Genomic DNA, 16917 nt, shown 5'->3' with positions numbered 1-16917 from the left:
AGCAGTATTGGTTTGCCCAGCGCTCGACACATTCGCAGCAACTAATTCGAGTTGGGTCACCCGGGGGAGCGTGTGGAGAAAGCGCGCCTCGTGCTCAGTGCATTGAGCCAAGCGGGCAGGTCCCGCTCGCCGCGCACCCGCTCTGTGGGCCACCCAATGGCCCATGATGGTTGCTGCGCATGGTCACATGCAGAAATCTGACTAGGCTGACTCTTGCTAAACAAATGCCGTCATCTCTCCACTGAGGACTACCCTGCGAGGCCGCCGCCGCCGCCCGCCCCGCCTTGGCCCTGCCGCGCACCCGCCGCTGCCGCTCCGTCTGGCGCCAGCCCCCGGAAGACGCCCTGCACCTGCTCCTCCAGCGGCACCGCCTTCCCGCCCCGCGGCGGCGCGTCGCTGAACAGCTCCAGAGTGACATTGGCGGCTGCGGGGTCGGTGAGGGCCGCCACACAGACCGCCGCCAGGTCGGCCACACAGGTGGAGTGGAAGCGGTCAAAGGATGCATCGCCCTGCTGCACCGTCAGCTGCCGCTGGCGAGGGCCCCGGGCGGTGATGAAGTCGGGGCGGACAATTGTGTAGGGCAGGCCGCTGTGCCGCAGCGCCTCCTCGCCTGCGCCAAGCAACAGGTGTGTGCCGGTGGTGGGCTGGGTGAACAGGATTGGCTGGCGACACCCACACACCCGCCCCCACACAGCACCCCTCTGATGCACACAAACAACATTGGTAGGAGGAGCAGGGGTGCCCCACCTTTCCATTTCCAATCCATCAGCCCCCAGCCCAGCAGGGTGTTGCAGAAGAGGCGGGCGGGCTGCCAGCGGTTGGTGGGCGTCACGTAGCAGGCAGACACCAGAACCAGCCGCTCCACGCCGCCCAGCTGCCGGGCCATATCCGCCACATTCTGCACGCCCTGCTGGCGTGCACGGCGCATGCCGGTCGCAAGGCTGGCGTGGGACGAACCGCAGACGGCACCCAGGGGCAGGCAGAGCAGCAGGCACTGGCATGCCGCGCTGGCGCCAGCGATCGACCCGCGACGCTCGGCACATGCCCCGCCCCGCAGTCCTCAGCCCTTGGCCTTTGCCCTGTGCCACCCACCCACCCACCCACCCAGGGTGGGCCCACCTGGAAGTCGACCTCCCTGGGGCTGGTGGTGCGCATGGTGCGCCAGAAGGCGCTCAGCTGCGTCCATCCGCTGGAGGTGGCGGCGTAGATGACACCGGCGCAGCCCTGCAGGGCGGCGCGCAGCGACTCGGGGTCGCGCACATCCCCCCGCACAATCTGCAGCCGTTCCGGGACCGGCACGTCCCTGATGGAGAGGCCAGACAGGGTGGGCTGGGTCCGGTACAAGACGCGGGCACGGTCGGGGTCACGCACCACCGCCCTGCGCTGTGGAGGTGCGGGCAGCAGCCGGCAGCGGTGGAGAGCGGCAGCCGGCAGGAGGAGGAAGGAGAGGCGGTGCGGGCACGAGGGAAGCTGTCGCCTGTCCCGCCGCTCCCCCACCTGACGTTGTAGCCTTGATGCAGCAACACCTCGACGCAGGTGCGCCCTGTCCAGCCGGCTGCGCCCACAACCGCATAGGTCACCATGGCTCTTGGCAAGAGAAGCTGCTCGGCGGGCCTTGCACCTGTCGGCGCGGGGAGGGTTGGCGGCAAGCTCCTGTGGTGCAGTCACGGGCGGGCAATAGCCAATACAGGTACCTGCGTGCTGTGCTTTTTTCCTCTTTTAAAACCCGAACCACCGACAAACGGTTTGACAGGTTCCGAGACCGCGGTTTCTGGGAAGCTTGTGGAGGTGGACAACTTGATTACGATAGTGTGATTGTGAAACATTCTTAGAAGGAAGGCTTGAATTCCATGGAAATCGATACTATGACATGCAAGTGCCAGGCGGGCGCCTCGTCGCGTCAGCATGTATCCCGTGCTCATTGCTTCTACACTTTTATCTTTCTTGCAAAAGGAATTTACATTGATTGATGGCTTATAACCTCAAAATACCCTATGATCAACAAAGAGATGAAGAGATGCGGCAGTACCCGGTCGCTGCTCGAGGGCCCCAGCCGGCATCCACCCAACACCAGCCCGCCCTGCCGCTCCACCACTCACTCCGGCACGCAGTACCCATAGCCGTCACCCCTGAACGTGTATCCAACCTCGCACTGGACGCACACTGTGCCGCCATGGCACGCCTGCAACGCCAGGAGGAGCGGCACAAGCAGGGAGTGACAACAATGTAGGGTAGGGAAGCGCGTCACCTGGCCCTTGGCGCCGAGCGCTGCATGCATCCGCGCATGGCATGCGGTCGCACCTTGCCGTCTGAGCAGGGCTGGCAGTCGGCGCAGTTGGCAACGTAGTCCTCGCACTGGTTGCAGCCCTGGTCCTGCCTGCGCATGGGCAGGGCAGTGTTGACATCAGGGCATGCGCCATCTCTGGGCGCAGATCGGCGCAGGCGGGAGCTGCATACACGAGGTGGAGCAGGCCTCTGCCGTGCACACCTCACACCACCCACACCCTCTCACACACGCACACCACCACCCACCAGAAGTATCCATAGGTGCAGGATCGGCACCACTGATTGGCGCCGGGCCCCACCCGGGGGCAGTTGCCCTGAGTGGTGGTGTAGCACCACACACACTGCAGGCAGGCAGGGAGGCAGGCGCATGCAAAATGCTGGGGCCGCGCTTGCTTGCGACCCGCTGCCCCACGACCCAAGGCCGCCGCCTGCACACGCAGCGCAGCATGGCGGTGTCTCACGTCTGTGGGCACGCCCTCTGTCTTGGACATCTCGCCCTCGACGCAGCCGGGCCGCGTGCACTGCGGGACGCAGCAGTGGGCGGTGGAAGGGCCGGGTGAGGCAGAGGAGATGGAGGGGCGCAAGGGCGTGCCGCAGGCAAGCACGCCAGGGGGTCATCCCCTGGCCAGCTTGCTGCATCCGTTGTTTTGAGTGTGTGGGTTTCGCCTGGCTCTCACCGCGCCGCAGCCGCCCTGGATGGTACCCTTGTAGAGGTACTCCCCAACAGGGCAGCTCTTGTCGTCGGGGGTGTACAGCAGCTTGCGGGAGGCGGTGGAGTTGAGGCGCTGGCACACGCCTGCACGGCGGCGGCAGCGACGACAGCAGCGACGCTCATGGCCGTCGGGGTGGTGGCTGCGGGGCACCTGGCGGAACTGGCAGGAGGCTGTGCGGCAGGGTGTGGCCGAAGCAGGAAGGGCGAGGCGGACAGGCGGTGCCCACCTGCGCTGTCTGGCGCGTAGCCATCCACGCACGTCTTGCAGATCTCCTTGTCGGGCACCTCCCCCTCCACCGCCACCACGCGGTTGCAGTCGGTGCAGAAGGCGGTGGTGCACTTGGGCAGCTGCAGGAGCGGCAGGCAGGGGTGGGCAGGGGTGGCGGGGTGAAGAGCACGCCACACAGGCCGCAATGCTGCCCCTGGCCACCACCGCCACACACACACAACACGCACGCATCCACCACCGCCACCACCACCCTACCCAGCCCTCACCTCTGTGTGCGACTCATCCACATCCAGCTCCACATCAGTCAGCTCCACCTGCTGGTGCGGGGCAGCAGGCGGGGCAGCAGGTCGAGCAGGCCTGCGGCGGAGAGGCACGCCGCCGACTGCACGGCATCCACACACGCTCCCGCCGCCGCTGCAGCAGCTTGCCTGGACGCCCTCGGTGCCGTTGGCGGGCAGGGTGACCAGGGCTGTGACGATGGCTGTGTCGTTGTGGTCAATGTGGTCGCACAGAATCATGAGGCGCACGTTGTACACCTCGCCGCCAGACTCAGTCCCCTGTGGACAGGCAGGCAGGCGAGGCAGGCAGGCCGCGTCAGGCGCGGGAAAGTGCGACCCCGGGCTGGGCAGGAATGCACGCAGGCAGGCGGGCGAGGCGGGCATGCAGGGCCGGGGCATGCAGGGCCAAGCGGTGTGCACACAAGGCGGGGCGGCCCACCGTGACGCAGCCCATGGCGGTGAGGCTGCGGTCCTCCTCGGTGCTGCATTGTTGCGAGGAGAGGGGGTGGTGCACAGCAGGGGGCAGGGGGTGGGATGACTCGCGGCGCTGGGGACAGCCGGGCGTGCATGGCGGGCAGCAGCGGGAACCCGCGGTGGGGATGAGCAGGCAGGCAGGCTGGCTGGCTGGCTGGGTGGCTGGCTCACCAGGGCACCCACTGGTCGCGGATGTCACGCTTGTCGGCCTCCAGTCCCATGCCGGGCACGTACATTTCATCAAAGTACTGCAGGAATGGGGGCGGTACGGCGCATGGGCGTCACAGGCCCCGGCCAGAGGCGGCGGGTGCGGCGCGGGTAGAGGCGCGGCGGCCCTCAACGGGGTGCCCACAGGCAAGCGATAGCTGCGGTGGTGGTGGTGGTGGTGGTGGGCTGGGTTCAAACCGGCAGCCCCGGCGCGCATGCACACTGCTCGGCCAGCGGGCGTCGCATGCATGCTCCCATGCCCCCATGCCCCCATGCTCACCGCCACGGTAGCGTTCAGCACCTCCTCAGGGAACACCATGCCCCCAGCCTCATCCATGTCCGAAACCCACTCCCAGGCGCTGCCGGGGTTTTCGGGGGCCACGCTGGCGCAAAAGTTGCTACAGGCAGGCGCACGTCAGTGGGAGGGCTGTTTGGGCTGCACCTGCCTGCCGGAAAGGCCACGCACTACCCCGGCGGCCTGCCTACTGCCAGGCTGGGATGGCTGCCCCTGGCCTGGCCACCAAAACAACTAGATGTATGGTATCCACCCGGCTTGGGGCCTGCCGCACCTGTCATCTTGGGCGGCAGCGAGTGCGGCGGCTGCGCAGAGGCAGATGCCCAGCAGCAGGGCGCGGCTCTGCATCGTGAGGCCGGCTCGTAGTTGTGCGGCTCGGCAGGTTTTGGGTTCGAAGGAGTGTTCTGCACGAGGTGAAGGCAAAAGGAGCGCAGTAGGCGGGCGGGCGGCGGCGGCGGCAGCAACAAAGCCGCCTCGCTGGTACCCCCCTTCTCCCTTTCGTGAGTGTAAAATGCGCCTCCCGTTCACTCTCAGAGGCCCCGCAGGCAGGAAACGCGAACAAACTGCCGGCATGCGCAGGACATGTGGCCAGCACTTGCAGGCAGGCCACAGCACTTGAGACACTGTCACTACAACACGTTGCAGTCTTGGCCCTGCCACCCTGCACCCTCCGCCCGCGAGCGGCACAGGGTTCGGCGCGGTGCAAACGATACCTCTGGACGGAGGCACTCACCTGCTTCAGAAAGGCTCGACCGTGGTCGTCGGTATATGCTTGAACTACTAGCGAAGTGGGGGAGCGCCCGCCAAGAGGGCCGCGGGCACAACTGCGCTGCTGGCGGGGAGCCGCCATGTGGCGGCAGCCCGCCGCCCTGCGCCGCAACAAACTCATTTGCTCTTCCCCCTGCTCTGGTCTCATTTAAATCGTCGGTCAGGGACACCTCCACGCCTCTCAAAACGAAATTTGGCAGCCGGGGCAGTGAGGGGAACAGAAAACAAGCAGGGCAGGGTGCTCCAAATGCTGTCGGGTGGTGAATGGCAGTGACGAATGGCAGTGTTCAATGGCGGGTGCGTCTCTCGACTGAAACTGAACATATGCCTCACGGGGTGGACTCCATGATTTGGTGCGGCGTGGTGGCCGCCGACAGAAACTCCTCCTCCTCCTCCGCATCCCCCGCACACAGCGACACGCTGCCCAGCTCGCCCCGCAGCGCCGCCGCCATGGAGACGGGCGAATCCACCCCGGCATCCGCCTCCCCCGCCAGCGCCGCCAGCCGCGAGCCCCCGCCGCCCTGCCCCGGCGCCGTGAGCAGCGCCGCCAGCGTGGGAGCCTCCAGAGAGGACGGCAGAGGCCAGCGGTTGAGCGGCACGGCGGCATGCGGCGGCGCATGGGTGGGTGATGCAGAGCTGTGCTGCTGCTGCTGCTGCACCTGCCCCTGCACCCGTTGCTGCTGCTGCTGCGCCAAGAACTGCTCCACAGCATCCCCGTCCTCCTCCGACCACTGCTGCTGCTGCTGCTGCGGGGGCGGCTGCGGGGCGGACGTGTGGAGGGAGCGGGGCTGGCACCGCCGCTGCGTGGCTGCGTCGCCCTGCGCGGCCCGAGGCGACAGCACGCCGCCGCCGCCGCCGCCGCCGCTGCCGCTGCCCGAGGCGGGGGAGGAGGCGGGGGGCAGGCCTGCGGCGCCGGGAGGGCTCTTGGGGCTCCTGGGGCTGCGCAGGTCGGCCCAGCTGCCGCTGCCGCCGGCGCCGACGCTCAGGCTGTCCTGGCTGTCGCCTTGGATGGACCTGCGCAGGAAGCGGAGGCAGCTGGGTTCCCGGGTGGGTGGCGGTCCTGGGGAGCCGGCAAAGCTGGCATGGGCAGGCAGCCGCACAGCCGGGCACTGGCAACCAGCAACGCGCAGCACGGCACGGCAGCATGCCCCCAGCGTGGGGCCGCCCGCTTGCTGTGCGCCCACCCATCCACCCGCGAGCACACACAGCTGCCGCCCACCTGGCCAGCGCAGAGCCCGGGTGCTTGAAGCGCAGGTGCACGCGCACGCTGTCAGCACTGAGGCCCACCCTCTCTCCGCACTCGGGGCACACGCGCGGCTCGGGCTTGGTCTTCTTCATCTGCCGAGGAGGGGGCCACGCGTGCAAGACCAACCCAGTCAGCAGGCGGGCAGGGGCGCTCAGCACGCAGGGGCGCACCGCCGCCAAGAGCACGGCACGCAAGAGGCAGCCCCCAAACAATCGCTCCCACCAAACGCCCGTCCCCTCCCTGCACCTGCCTCTCCAGCTCCCTCCAGCCCAACTGCACCCGCACCCACGCCGGCACACCCCGACACACACCACCACAACCACCCACCTTGACCGTCTGCCTGCCAAACAGCTCCTCTTCCAGCCGCAGCAGCGCGGCCAGGTAGCCGGCGTTGGGCTCCGCCTCAGGGCGCATGCGGCGCAGGAAGTCGAGCGCGCGGTTGAGCGGCCAGCGGCGGCGCGTCATCAGCCAGGCCAGCACCAGACTCACGCTGCGGCTCTTGCCCGCGTGGCAGTGCACCAGCACGCCGCCGCCCTTGGCCAGCCCCTCGTCAATGAAAGCGGCGGCGTCTGCGCGGGTAGAGGGCGCGGAGGTGGGGGTTAGGGAGGCAAGCGGGGCGGCGGGTCAGGCTGCGGTCAGGCTGCGGTCAGGCTGCGGCTGCGGTACTGGCAAAATGCGGCACACGGCCGGCCGCCATCGGAGGGGCAGGCTTCTCTGGCGAGCAGCGAAGCTCCACCCTGCTGCTCTGCTGTGCTCTGCCAGCACCAGGCCAACCCGTATGCCATGCCAGGCCCACCCACCGGGCAGGAAAGGGCCTAGCTCCTCCTCCTCCAAGTCGGCCAGCGGGCAGCGCAGCGTCACAAACCCGTGCACCTCCTCGGGAAGCAGCAGGTCCTGCTGGGGGGCAGGCGGCACGCGTGGCGGCAGGCGGCGAATGTCATTGGCAGGCGCACGGCACGCACCCGAGCAACGGAGGCGCGAGCATATCAGCCCCAGCCTAAGCAACGCTCGCTAATTGTCCACGCCGGCCATCTTGCCGCACCTCTCCACCCCACCCACCCCACCTCACCTCAGTGGCATTCAGCACATGCGTGATGCCCAGGTGCTTGAGCAGGTGGTGGCTGCTGGCCTCCACAGCGCCCGACAGGTACAGGCGGGGCATGAGGCGGCACGGCCGCCCCGTCAGCGTGGCCTGCTGCAGCACCCGCAGCCGCTGCAGCATGTGCTCCAGCCGCACCTGCGGGCAGAGGCGATGGCGCGGGATGGGATAAGGACGGGATGCCAGGTGCCACGCAACCCCGCTCCGGCCACCTCACAATCACCACACAAGGCGCTGGGATCACACAAGGCGCCGCACAAGCAGCGGCGCAGTGCCGAATACTAGAAAGGGCCAGAGTAGAGAGGGCCGGCAAACCTTGAGCTCATACACATCCACGATTGGGTGCGTGCCGTCCAGGAAGGCGGTGGTGAGGCGCTGGCCGCCCGCCGGCGTGCCGCGCTTCTGCTGCCACTCCTCCACCGCCGCCCGCAGCTCCTCGCCTGCGCCGCGTTGCGAGGAAGGGGCTCAGGGCAAGCCCCTATCGTGACCGCAATCATGCGACACAGCAAGCAAACACGCGACGCCACGACAGTGACACATGACACGGCACGCAAGCAAGCACGGGTGCACGCGGGCCCACCGCCCACCCCCACCCACCCTTCTCCCTGAACACGCCCTTCCAGTGCGCCACCTTCTCCCCCACGCTGTCGTTGTGCTGCGCCTCGTGGTTTATCTGGCGAATGCGCATCGTCTGGGCGGTGGTCTGCAGCAGCGGGGAGGCGGCGGCGCCTGCAGGGCGGCGCGGCAGGAGCAGGGGGCCGCAGGCTGAGAGGCTGTACAGGCTGGGTGGTGGGCTCCACCAAAGGCCAGTTGCGTGTGGCTTGTGTGGCAAGCCCCTCGGCTCCTTTCTCGCAACAGCCGAATCCTGGACCACGCAGCCCACGGCGCCCTCCCCGCCCGCCGCCGCCTTGCCTGCCGACGACGCGCGGCGCGAGGTCGGCGCGGCACGCGGCGTGTGCGCGTGCTGGCCCGCGCCGCCCGCAGCGCTGCTGCCCGGGCCTCCCTCCGCCGCCTCGATGTCCTGGATGAAGCCCTCCATCCACTCGGTCACCACCTCAAACATCATCTCCAGCAGCCCCTTGATGCTCACTGCCGCATCAAGCGCCGCCTTCAGGCCCTGCGCATGTCGCAAACACACGGTTGTTGCTCTCTCTCTTTCTCTCAGGAGTTTGGAGAGGAGAAAGGCAGGCAGGCAAGGGCAGCGCTGCGGCTGGCTGGAGGGGAGGCTTGCCAGCCAGGCCAGGCCGCCTGCTTCCCAGCCAGCAAAGAGAGCGGCGAGGCAGAGCATCCACAGGCGTTGGCGCGGCCCGACGCTCTTCCCTGCCTGCCACCCTCCCACTGCCGCCTCAACACACCTGCTGGAACGCGGCCGCCGTCTCCGGCAAGCCCGCCAGCTCAGCGCTGCCCTCTGCGGGCTGCATGGCCTGGCGGAGCAGGCAGCCCGCCACGCCCGCGTCGTTCAGAGCCAGCTCCGTCAGGCGCTCGCAGGATCGGTCCTGCGGACGGTTGTGTGGCAGGGCGTGGCGGGCACAGCGTGTGAGGTGGTACCAGAGGCGAGGTACACAGGCGACCAACCGCGAGCACACGCGATGCAGATAACAGGTGAGGTGGTTCAGAGCACAGGGGAGGGGTGCAGGGGCGGGTGAGGTGCTCTCGTGTGCCGCCCTGCTTCCCTGCCGCCCCCACCGCCGCACCTCAACAGACATGAGCCCCCCCGGCGGCCGCCGCTGCACCACCGCATCGATGGCCACCGCGCGCCCCGCCCACCGCCCCGCCGACGCATACAGGATGTTCTCTGCAGCAGGAGGGCGGGGCGGGCAGGCGAAGGCGGTGACGACCACCCACCCATACCTACACATACACACACATACACCACACACACACAGACACACACCACACCACACCACACACACGCACACGCCAGCAGTCACGGCAGCAGACGCGCCAACACTGCTGCCACCTCGACGCCCGCCCTGCCCGCCCGGCGTCGCGCACCCGGGTTGCCGCGCCAGGCCAGCTCGTCGCAGTGCAGGCGGTCTGGGTTGCCCAGCAGCATGTCCAGCGTGAACAAGCGGCCCAGGTCCTGCGCCGTCTGCGCCAGGTGGCTGCCGCGGAACGCCTGCCCGCTCCTGAACAGGCAGCAGCCGGGCACAAACTCCATGACCAGGAAGCAGCTGCAGAAGGGAGGGAGGGTGGGCAACAAGGTGCGGTTGGAGAGGGTGAGCAGGAGGAGAGGAGGAGGGGAGGAGGGGAGGGTCAGGCTGCGGATTGGAGAGCCGCGCCCGCCCACCTCTCGGCCGCGCCCGCCCTGCCAACATCCAGGCAAGCCAGCTGCCCTGCCCACTCCATCCCTGCACACACGCCGCACCTGTTGCGCCCCATTTCCTCATGAAGGTCGGGGAAGCGGTCGCGCAGCGCGGCCGCCGCCGCAAACGCCTCCTGCCACTCGGCTTCCGTCGTGCCCTGCAGGCCGGGCCGGGCGGGGGGTGGGCTGGCAGCCCTTGGCCAGCGCCCTGCGCACAGCCCGCTCCTCCCCCAATCATGCACACACGCACACCCACAACGCACACACAACACACAAGCACACGACATGCACAACACACACAACGTGCAAGCACACAATGCACATGCATGCTACCCCCCCTCCTCCCCCCCCAATAAAGCACCTTTGATCTCAGGATGCGGCTGTCTGGGGCGCACAGCCCGACGTGCCTCGTGAGCTCCGACGCAAACTGCTCGCTCTGGCACAGCAGGCGGGAGGACACAAACTTGAGCACCAGGCACGACTGCTGCAGCCCGCCGGTGCCCGAGCGGCGCAGCCGCCGCGGCGTCGGCGGCACCTCGCCCCCGCCCGCGGCTGCTGCTGCGGCCGCTGCTGCTGCTGCTGCGTCTGCCGCCGGGCCGCTGCCGACGGCTGTGGCAAACGTGAAGCTGGCCTTGGATCGCTCTAAGATGCCGCTGAACTGGTTGCCTCCCGCCTCGCTGCCGCTGGAGGCGGGGCTGCTGCTGCCGCTGCTGCTGCTGTCGGGCACGGCCGCCTGCCCCGCCACCGCCGCCGCCTGCAGCTCCTGCAGCTGGCGCTCGGCGGCGGCGGCGTAGCCGTCGTCGCCGCCGCGGCTGCGGGGCCCCTCCTCCGCCCCCTCCTCCACAACCAGCAAGCCGTCGGCGGGCAGGTAGGGGCTGCCGCCGCCGCAGCCGCCGCGTGCCAGCAGGGGCGGCTCCCGGGCCAGCTGCCGCCAGATGTCCTCCCCATCCTCCTGCCCCGCTGGATCACCCTGGCCCTGCCCCTGGGCGCCGCCGTTGGCGCTGGCAGCCGCCCGCCCCATGTATCGCTCCAGGTCGCGCTCCGGCGAGTTTCGCAGCGAGGAGGGCGGCGTGGGGGCGGGGGAGGCGGCGTCAAAGAGGCAGAAGAAGACGCGGCCGCCTGCGCAGCGGCGAGGGGGGCGGGGCGACAGGGGGCGCCGTCATGGCGTGGCAGAGCAGGGAGGAGGGGCCGGGTGGAGGCTGGCGGGAGCCAGGCAGCAGCTGCAACCTGGGAGGTGCCTGCTCGCCTCCACTCTCAAACTCTCATAAGGGTCAACACAGCTGGAAGGCACAGCGGGACACAGCATACCTCGCCTGTACCACGCCTCTAAACGCACACACACACACACACACAGGCCCTCACCCACCCGAGTTGATCTCAAGCACATCTGCCAGCGGCGCGGCGGGGCTGCGCGCCGCCGCCCGCGCCGCCGCCGCCGCCGCATCCGCGCCCTCGTCAAACTTGAGCAGCTCGCTGGAGATGGAGGCGCAGAGGCGGGACCAGGGCACCTGGCCGGGGCCTGCGGCACCGGGAGGGCAGCGGCGGCAGCAAACCAGGTTGCAATTTCAACGGCCGCCGGCAGCGGCGGCGCGGCAGGGCGAGCAGCGGGGCGGCCATTCCGCCGCCACCCCCGCCGTCGCCGTGCACCCACCTGTGGGCATGGGCTCCGCGGCGCGCAAGCGGTCCTTGATCGTGTCAGAGACCTCGTAGGATCGGGCCTTGGGCAGGGGGCGAGCACCCGCCACCGGCGCGCGCAGGCTGGCCAGCGCCAGCTTGGGCGCCGCCTCGTGCAGCAACGCCGCCAGCTCCGCGGCCTCGTCCTGGTGCTCGCCCAGCCAGCCATAGTTGCGCGGCGTGGTGTACTGCATGGGGGCAGGGCAAGGGTCGGTGCGTCCAGGAGGCAGGCACTTGAGAGCGCACCGGGCAGCGGGCGCTGGGTGGGCAGTTGGCGGCAGCGGCGGCAGGTGGGAGAAAAGCTTGCGGGGCAGGCCGCGGCGGCGTCAGATCACAAGGCTCGGCACTGGGGCTCTGCTGCACAGGCTCTCACCGCCTCTGAAAGCTCCTGCTCTAGCTTGAGTGCCGCCAGGTCCAGGAGGCGACGCTCCTGCTGCCCGCCTGCCGCCTCCTGGTGCACCATGGTGCCGAACGGCGGCCGCCTGATTCGTATTTTTTACAAGGAGGGCGAGCGGAAGGCGTTCGAGGAGGCGGGCCTTGGACGCCCTCCCGAATTGTGGCAGACCGGGGTTCAGCCGGGATTGGAATCCGCAGGGTGCGGGGAGGTGGGTCGAGTTTCAGGGTGCCCATTGCGCCTCCCTGCTGGCACTCGGCGCAGCCAACTAGCGGGCCTGGCAGCCACGCAACACATTATTCACGCACTGCAGTGCGACATGGGAAACGCGCAAGCCAAACAGGCCCGGAATGCCGCAGCGGCGAATGACGTCCCCCGCCTGACGCAGGTATGCGCTGCAGGGCCCTGCAATTGCTTCTCGTGTGGCTCGCCAGGGCCCTCTGCCAGCGCCACGGCAGCCTGCCGACCCTCGCACGATCTATGGCATCCGAAACGCGCTCTCAGCCCCCACCCTGCGCACCCCCAGCCGGTCTCGTGACCGGTGCACGCTGCGCTGCCAGTGGCGCGCTGCAGCCGCCCGCTCGCGCTGCCGCCGCTGCCGCCCGCGGGCGCCACGCTGCCGCCTCCTGCCAAATCAGACCTCAAAACCGGTTCCCCCGCCTCGCACCTGTGCAGATCGTGTCGTCGAGGGGCGGCCAGGAGGCGCTGCTGCGGCACTCATTCTGGAAGGCGCGCACGGCGCTGCACTGCGCGGCGCGGGCCGGCTGCGCCGAGGCGCTGGCGGCGGTGATTGAGGTTGCGGCCCACCGCACCACCACAGCCGCCGGCGAGTCGCTGTCGGGCTTCCTCAACGCGCCAGACCACGCCGGGGACACGGCGCTGGCGCTGGCCTGCAAGCACGGCCACGCCGACTGCCTGCGGGAGCTGCTGGAGGCGGGCGCCTTGCCGCTCCCCGCCAACGCGCAGGGCACCACGCCGCTGCACTACGCCGCGCTGCGGGGCCACGCCGCCTGCCTCCGCCTGCTGCTGTCGTCCTACGTGCGCCTGCCAGGTGCGCGGCCCGCTGGTCGGCTACACAGCCTCGCAACGCGGCTGCCCCTACTGCCGCCTGCCTCGGCTGCCGCGGCCGCGCCTCACGCTCGTTGCCCAACTGTGCCCCCCGGCACGGGGCCCTAGCGCCACGCCAGCCCCTATATTTAAGAAGTTTTCTATGCTCACACCGCGCCGGCCTCTCCGCGTGCTGCCGCTGCCCCGGCCCGCAGACGGCAGCCGCGGCCGCACCGCCGACGCGCTCGTGCCTGATGTCATCGATACCGAGCGCTACCTAGACACCCGCGCCCACTCCGGCCTCTGCGCCCTGCACCTGGCCGTGTTGTCGGGCTCGCAGTCCGCAGGTGGGCGCGCGGCGCCGGGCTGGGCTGGCGGGCTGGGCAGGCAGCCTCGGCGGCGGCGCTCGCACATGCTGCGCCGCACGCTGCGTCTGGTGGGGGAGCGGCGCTGTCGCGCGGCTGCCTGCCAGCCAGGCCACAGCCAGGCGGCTGCCACCGCCAGCCAGCGAGGCCGTGCTGCGCCGCCCCACCCCGCCTTCTTTCCCGCCCCTCCCTGCCCCGCCTGCAGTGGTGGAGCTGGTGACGGCGGGCGCCCAGCTGACACGCCACTGTTGCCTGTGGGCCTGCGCACCCCCATGCTGCTGCCGCCCTGCCTGGCTCCCGGCAGCACCGCGCTGCACATGGCGGCGGCCACGGGGCGCGCCTCGCTGGTCACCACCCTGCTGCACGCCCAGCAGCAGCGCCACCCGGGACTGGAGCTGCGCAGGTGGGTGGGTGGGTGGCTGCCTGCTGTGTGTGTGGTTGTTTGTGGTTGTGTGTGCTGCTCATGCTCTGTGCGTATGTGTGTGTGTGTGTTTGTTGTGGAGGGCTAGGAAGGACAGCAGGCAGGCAGGCAGGCAGGCAGGCAGGCAGGCAGGCTGTTGCTGGTACGACCGACCCACGGCTACCCCTCGTGGTGCCATTGTGCGCTCCCCCCAGCCAGCCCATCGGCTGCCCCCGCCTCCGGGCCTCACCCCGCCACCCGCCCGCGCCCCTGCAGAATGCGCAACGCCCGCGGGATGACCCCCCTCAACGTCGCCCTGCTCTGCGGCTTCAGCAACATGGCGTCGCTGCTGGCGGCGGGAGCGCCGCTGCCCGCGGCCCCGCCCGCCGCACGCTCCCGCCAGCTCCCGCCCCTGCTGCGCCAGCAGCTGCTGGTGCTGGTGCACCGCGCCGCGCTGCTGTCGCAGCTGCGCCAGCTGGGGCTGGGGTCGGCGGCGGCGGCGGAGCCGCCGCTGCCGCCGGGCACCGTGCAGCGCCTGGAGTCGCTGCTTCACTCTGACAGCGCCACGGCCAGCCAGGTGCTGGCAGCGGTGGATGAGCTGCTCGAAAACGCGACCGCCGCACACGCCGCCGCACACGCAGCTGCTGGCGCCGGCGGTGGTGGCGGCGCCGGCGCCGGCGAGCAGCGCGGCGGCCAGCGCAGCCGGAGGCGGCAGCGCCGGCTGCAGCAGGAGCGGGAGCGCGTGGCGCGGCAGCTGGCGTCAGCGCAGGCGGGGGCGGACTGGACGCTGCTGGACCGCAATCGCACGCTGTGGCACGCCGAGCACTCCAGCTCGCTCTACCGTAGGCAAGCCCGACCGCTCTGCCCGGCATGTTCGAAGGCGTCTGCGTTCCTGAGAACTTCTGCAGCCCACTGGCTGGCTGAAGAGGCCAGGGCTGCCTGCTGAACCTGGCCTGACCCACTGGATTCGCTTTCTCTGCAGGCTGCACCGCCGCCAAGAGCGGCACGCCCCCCTGGCAGCCTTGAGCAGGGACGGGGAGGCGGCGGCGGCTGGGGAGGCAGCGCCGCGGGCTGCGCAGGAGGGGGCTGCGATGCTGGCGGGGGCCCTTCTTGGGGATGAGGGCGAGGAGCGGCCTCGGCAGCAGCACCCTGAGCGGCAGCAGCAGCAGCAGGGCGCAGGCCAGCCCAGCGCCAGCAGCGGCGGGTCTGGCAGCAGCGGCAGCGACGCCAGCAGCAGCGGCGAGGAGGATGGGCGGAAGCCGGGGTGCGCTGCCGGGCAGCTGGGTGCGGCTGCGGCTGCTGCGGCGGCTGGCAGCGAGGCGGAGGCGCAAGTGTGCCCCGTGTGCCTCGACCTGCCAGCCGACATCTCGCTGGCGCCATGCGGGCACGCAGCGTGCATGGCGTGCTGCGGCCGCCTCGCCTCCTACAGCAGCACCAACAGCAGCTTCGGCCTGCCGCTGCAGAGCCCGCTGTGCCCGCTGTGCAGGGCCCCCATAGAGGCCTTCAAGCAGGCCGCGCCTGCCTAGGCCAGCCAGGCGTCGTTTCGGTCCCTTTGTTTGCTTGTTCTGTTTCGGTTCCTTCCAGGTACTCCCTTCCACTCATTTCCCTTTCATCCCAGCCTGCATTTGGGCCGCCTGCCCTGCCGTACTCTCGCGCCCCTCTGCTGTGTGCCCATTGTCCTGCCGCATGCCATAGTGCGCTGGCCCAGTCGTCGCAAGCCCAATGCGTGTAAAAGCATGCGGCACAGGCCGCCATGTTACATGCCGTCCCCAAACCGGCAGCATGCCCATTCATTCCAAGCATACCATCTTCCTACACAGCGCCAGCCGCGCTGGGCGGCTCACCGCCGCCGCCGCGGCCCGTGCTGGGCAGGTGCGGGCCGTCCGCCTCGCTCCTCATCTGCGGCGGCCATGTGGGAAGCAGCAAGCATGCCAGTGAGCACACGCCTGGAGGTCGGAGCCAGCGTGTGGCGGGATGCCTGGCACAGAGCTGGCTGGCGGCTGGCATGCACATGCGCAGACATTGCCAACCAGGGCACTGCCGTCAACAAGTGCCTGCAGATGGCACATGCGCCGCGCAGTCGGGCGCTCTCACATGGGGGCTGGGGGCTGGCGAGGGGTCCTCCGCCTCTGGTGCCGGCACCACTGCAGGCAGGCAGCGGACACGGCGGCAGCAACTCAGCACTTCTTCGCCCTCTCCATGTGCTGCGCACCGGCCTGGGCTGCCCCCAAACTGGCACCCACAGGCGCCCCACTGAGGAAGGGCTCATAAATGCTGAGCCTGCTTGCACACCGGTGGGGGTGAACAGGGTGATGGCGGTGAGGGTGAATGGGATGCCGCCCATGGCCACCACAAGGCTCCACACGTAGGGCACAAAGAACTCCTCGGGGCTCGCCTCTGGCAGGCAGGCAGGCAGGGTGACAGGACGGCAGGGCACATAGGGATGCGGGGGTGGGATTGAAGGGCTGCGGCGAGGCGGCGACGGCGGCGGCGGCGGCAGAGGGCTAGCAGGACAGCAGGCAGGGGTGGTGGCGCCGCACCAGGCACCCCGTAGGTGGTGCCCGGCCGCACACCCACCTTCCTCATACGTGAAGCGCAGGTCAGGGAAGGGCTTCAGCTTGTCCTTGCGCCAGCCCCGGCTGTGCAGCTTGATGAGGTCCAGCAGGCTGCGGGCACAGGTGGTGGGTGCTTGTGGGTGGGTGGGGGGTGGGGGAGGGGAGCCTGGGATTGGCCAGGTGGTAGCATTGCGACACAGGGGAGGAGCATTGCGACACAGGGGACAGCAGGCAGGCAGCGGCTCGGCATGGACCAGCACGCGGCGCCCCAGACGCGCCGTGTGCAGCCCGCCGCAGCAGTGCCCCGCCCCCTCCCGCCCCGCCCCTCACCGCTCCACGCTCAGCTGCTGCTCCGCGCTGGCCGCCACGCTTTCCTCCACCTTGCGGTTGAAGTAGTCGGTGACGCGCCGGATGTTTTCCATCAGCTCCGCGTACCGCGGGTGGGCGCCAAAGGGCGCAAACACCTCCTGCCGGTGCAGCAGCGTGTAGACCAGCTCCGGGTTCTGGGGCAGCGCGGAGGTGAGGATGCTGTTGATGATCTGCGGGGGAGCGGGAACGGGGTGGGGTGGGTGGGTGGGGTGGG

At 69.7% G+C, this 16917-nt stretch overlaps 5 protein-coding genes across 5 annotated transcripts in view; 1 reads left to right on the top strand and 4 right to left on the bottom strand.

The window, feature by feature from the left end:
* Positions 1-248: 248 nt before the first annotated feature.
* Positions 249-1583, bottom strand: CHLNCDRAFT_133976 (hypothetical protein; the record flags this gene model as incomplete). Its single annotated transcript, XM_005847576.1, has 4 exons — positions 249-610; positions 748-907; positions 1120-1378; positions 1498-1583. 4 exons carry the CDS (start codon positions 1581-1583, stop codon positions 249-251), a joined length of 867 nt encoding a protein of 288 aa, XP_005847638.1.
* Positions 1584-2095: 512 nt separating this feature from the next.
* Positions 2096-4829, bottom strand: CHLNCDRAFT_133975 (hypothetical protein; the record flags this gene model as incomplete). The annotated part of the gene is made up of 12 exons (XM_005847575.1): positions 2096-2182; positions 2302-2377; positions 2533-2627; positions 2748-2807; positions 2964-3082; positions 3226-3346; positions 3494-3541; positions 3662-3784; positions 3945-3987; positions 4151-4227; positions 4467-4584; positions 4756-4829. 12 exons carry the CDS (start codon positions 4827-4829, stop codon positions 2096-2098), a joined length of 1041 nt encoding a protein of 346 aa, XP_005847637.1.
* Positions 4830-5578: 749 nt separating this feature from the next.
* Positions 5579-12036, bottom strand: CHLNCDRAFT_133974 (hypothetical protein; the record flags this gene model as incomplete). Its single annotated transcript, XM_005847574.1, has 16 exons — positions 5579-6263; positions 6469-6587; positions 6823-7064; positions 7296-7389; positions 7565-7732; positions 7910-8034; positions 8192-8297; positions 8478-8711; positions 8950-9090; positions 9289-9389; positions 9590-9768; positions 9963-10057; positions 10261-11018; positions 11266-11418; positions 11551-11761; positions 11947-12036. 16 exons carry the CDS (start codon positions 12034-12036, stop codon positions 5579-5581), a joined length of 3501 nt encoding a protein of 1166 aa, XP_005847636.1.
* A 250-nt stretch (positions 12037-12286) lies between these two features.
* On the top strand, positions 12287-15305 carry CHLNCDRAFT_133973 (hypothetical protein; the record flags this gene model as incomplete). The annotated part of the gene is made up of 7 exons (XM_005847736.1): positions 12287-12355; positions 12643-13018; positions 13230-13361; positions 13585-13633; positions 13684-13782; positions 14056-14621; positions 14800-15305. 7 exons carry the CDS (start codon positions 12287-12289, stop codon positions 15303-15305), a joined length of 1797 nt encoding a protein of 598 aa, XP_005847798.1.
* Positions 15306-15591: 286 nt separating this feature from the next.
* Positions 15592-16917, bottom strand: part of CHLNCDRAFT_133972 (hypothetical protein) — a gene marked incomplete at both ends in the record, with an annotated part of 5408 nt that continues 4082 nt past the window's right edge. The window contains 5 exons of the mRNA XM_005847573.1: positions 15592-15678; positions 15874-15923; positions 16072-16176; positions 16357-16445; positions 16665-16873. Coding sequence (XP_005847635.1) covers positions 15592-15678; positions 15874-15923; positions 16072-16176; positions 16357-16445; positions 16665-16873 — 540 coding nt within the window. The remainder of the gene's footprint in view (positions 15679-15873; positions 15924-16071; positions 16177-16356; positions 16446-16664; positions 16874-16917) is intronic.

The sequence above is a fragment of the Chlorella variabilis genome (genome assembly GCF_000147415.1).
Source record: "Chlorella variabilis unplaced genomic scaffold CHLNCscaffold_10, whole genome shotgun sequence".
NCBI lineage: Eukaryota > Viridiplantae > Chlorophyta > Trebouxiophyceae > Chlorellales > Chlorellaceae > Chlorella > Chlorella variabilis.
The sequence above is the reverse complement of the archived record's forward strand: the minus strand, read 5'-3'. Positions and strand labels throughout refer to the sequence as shown.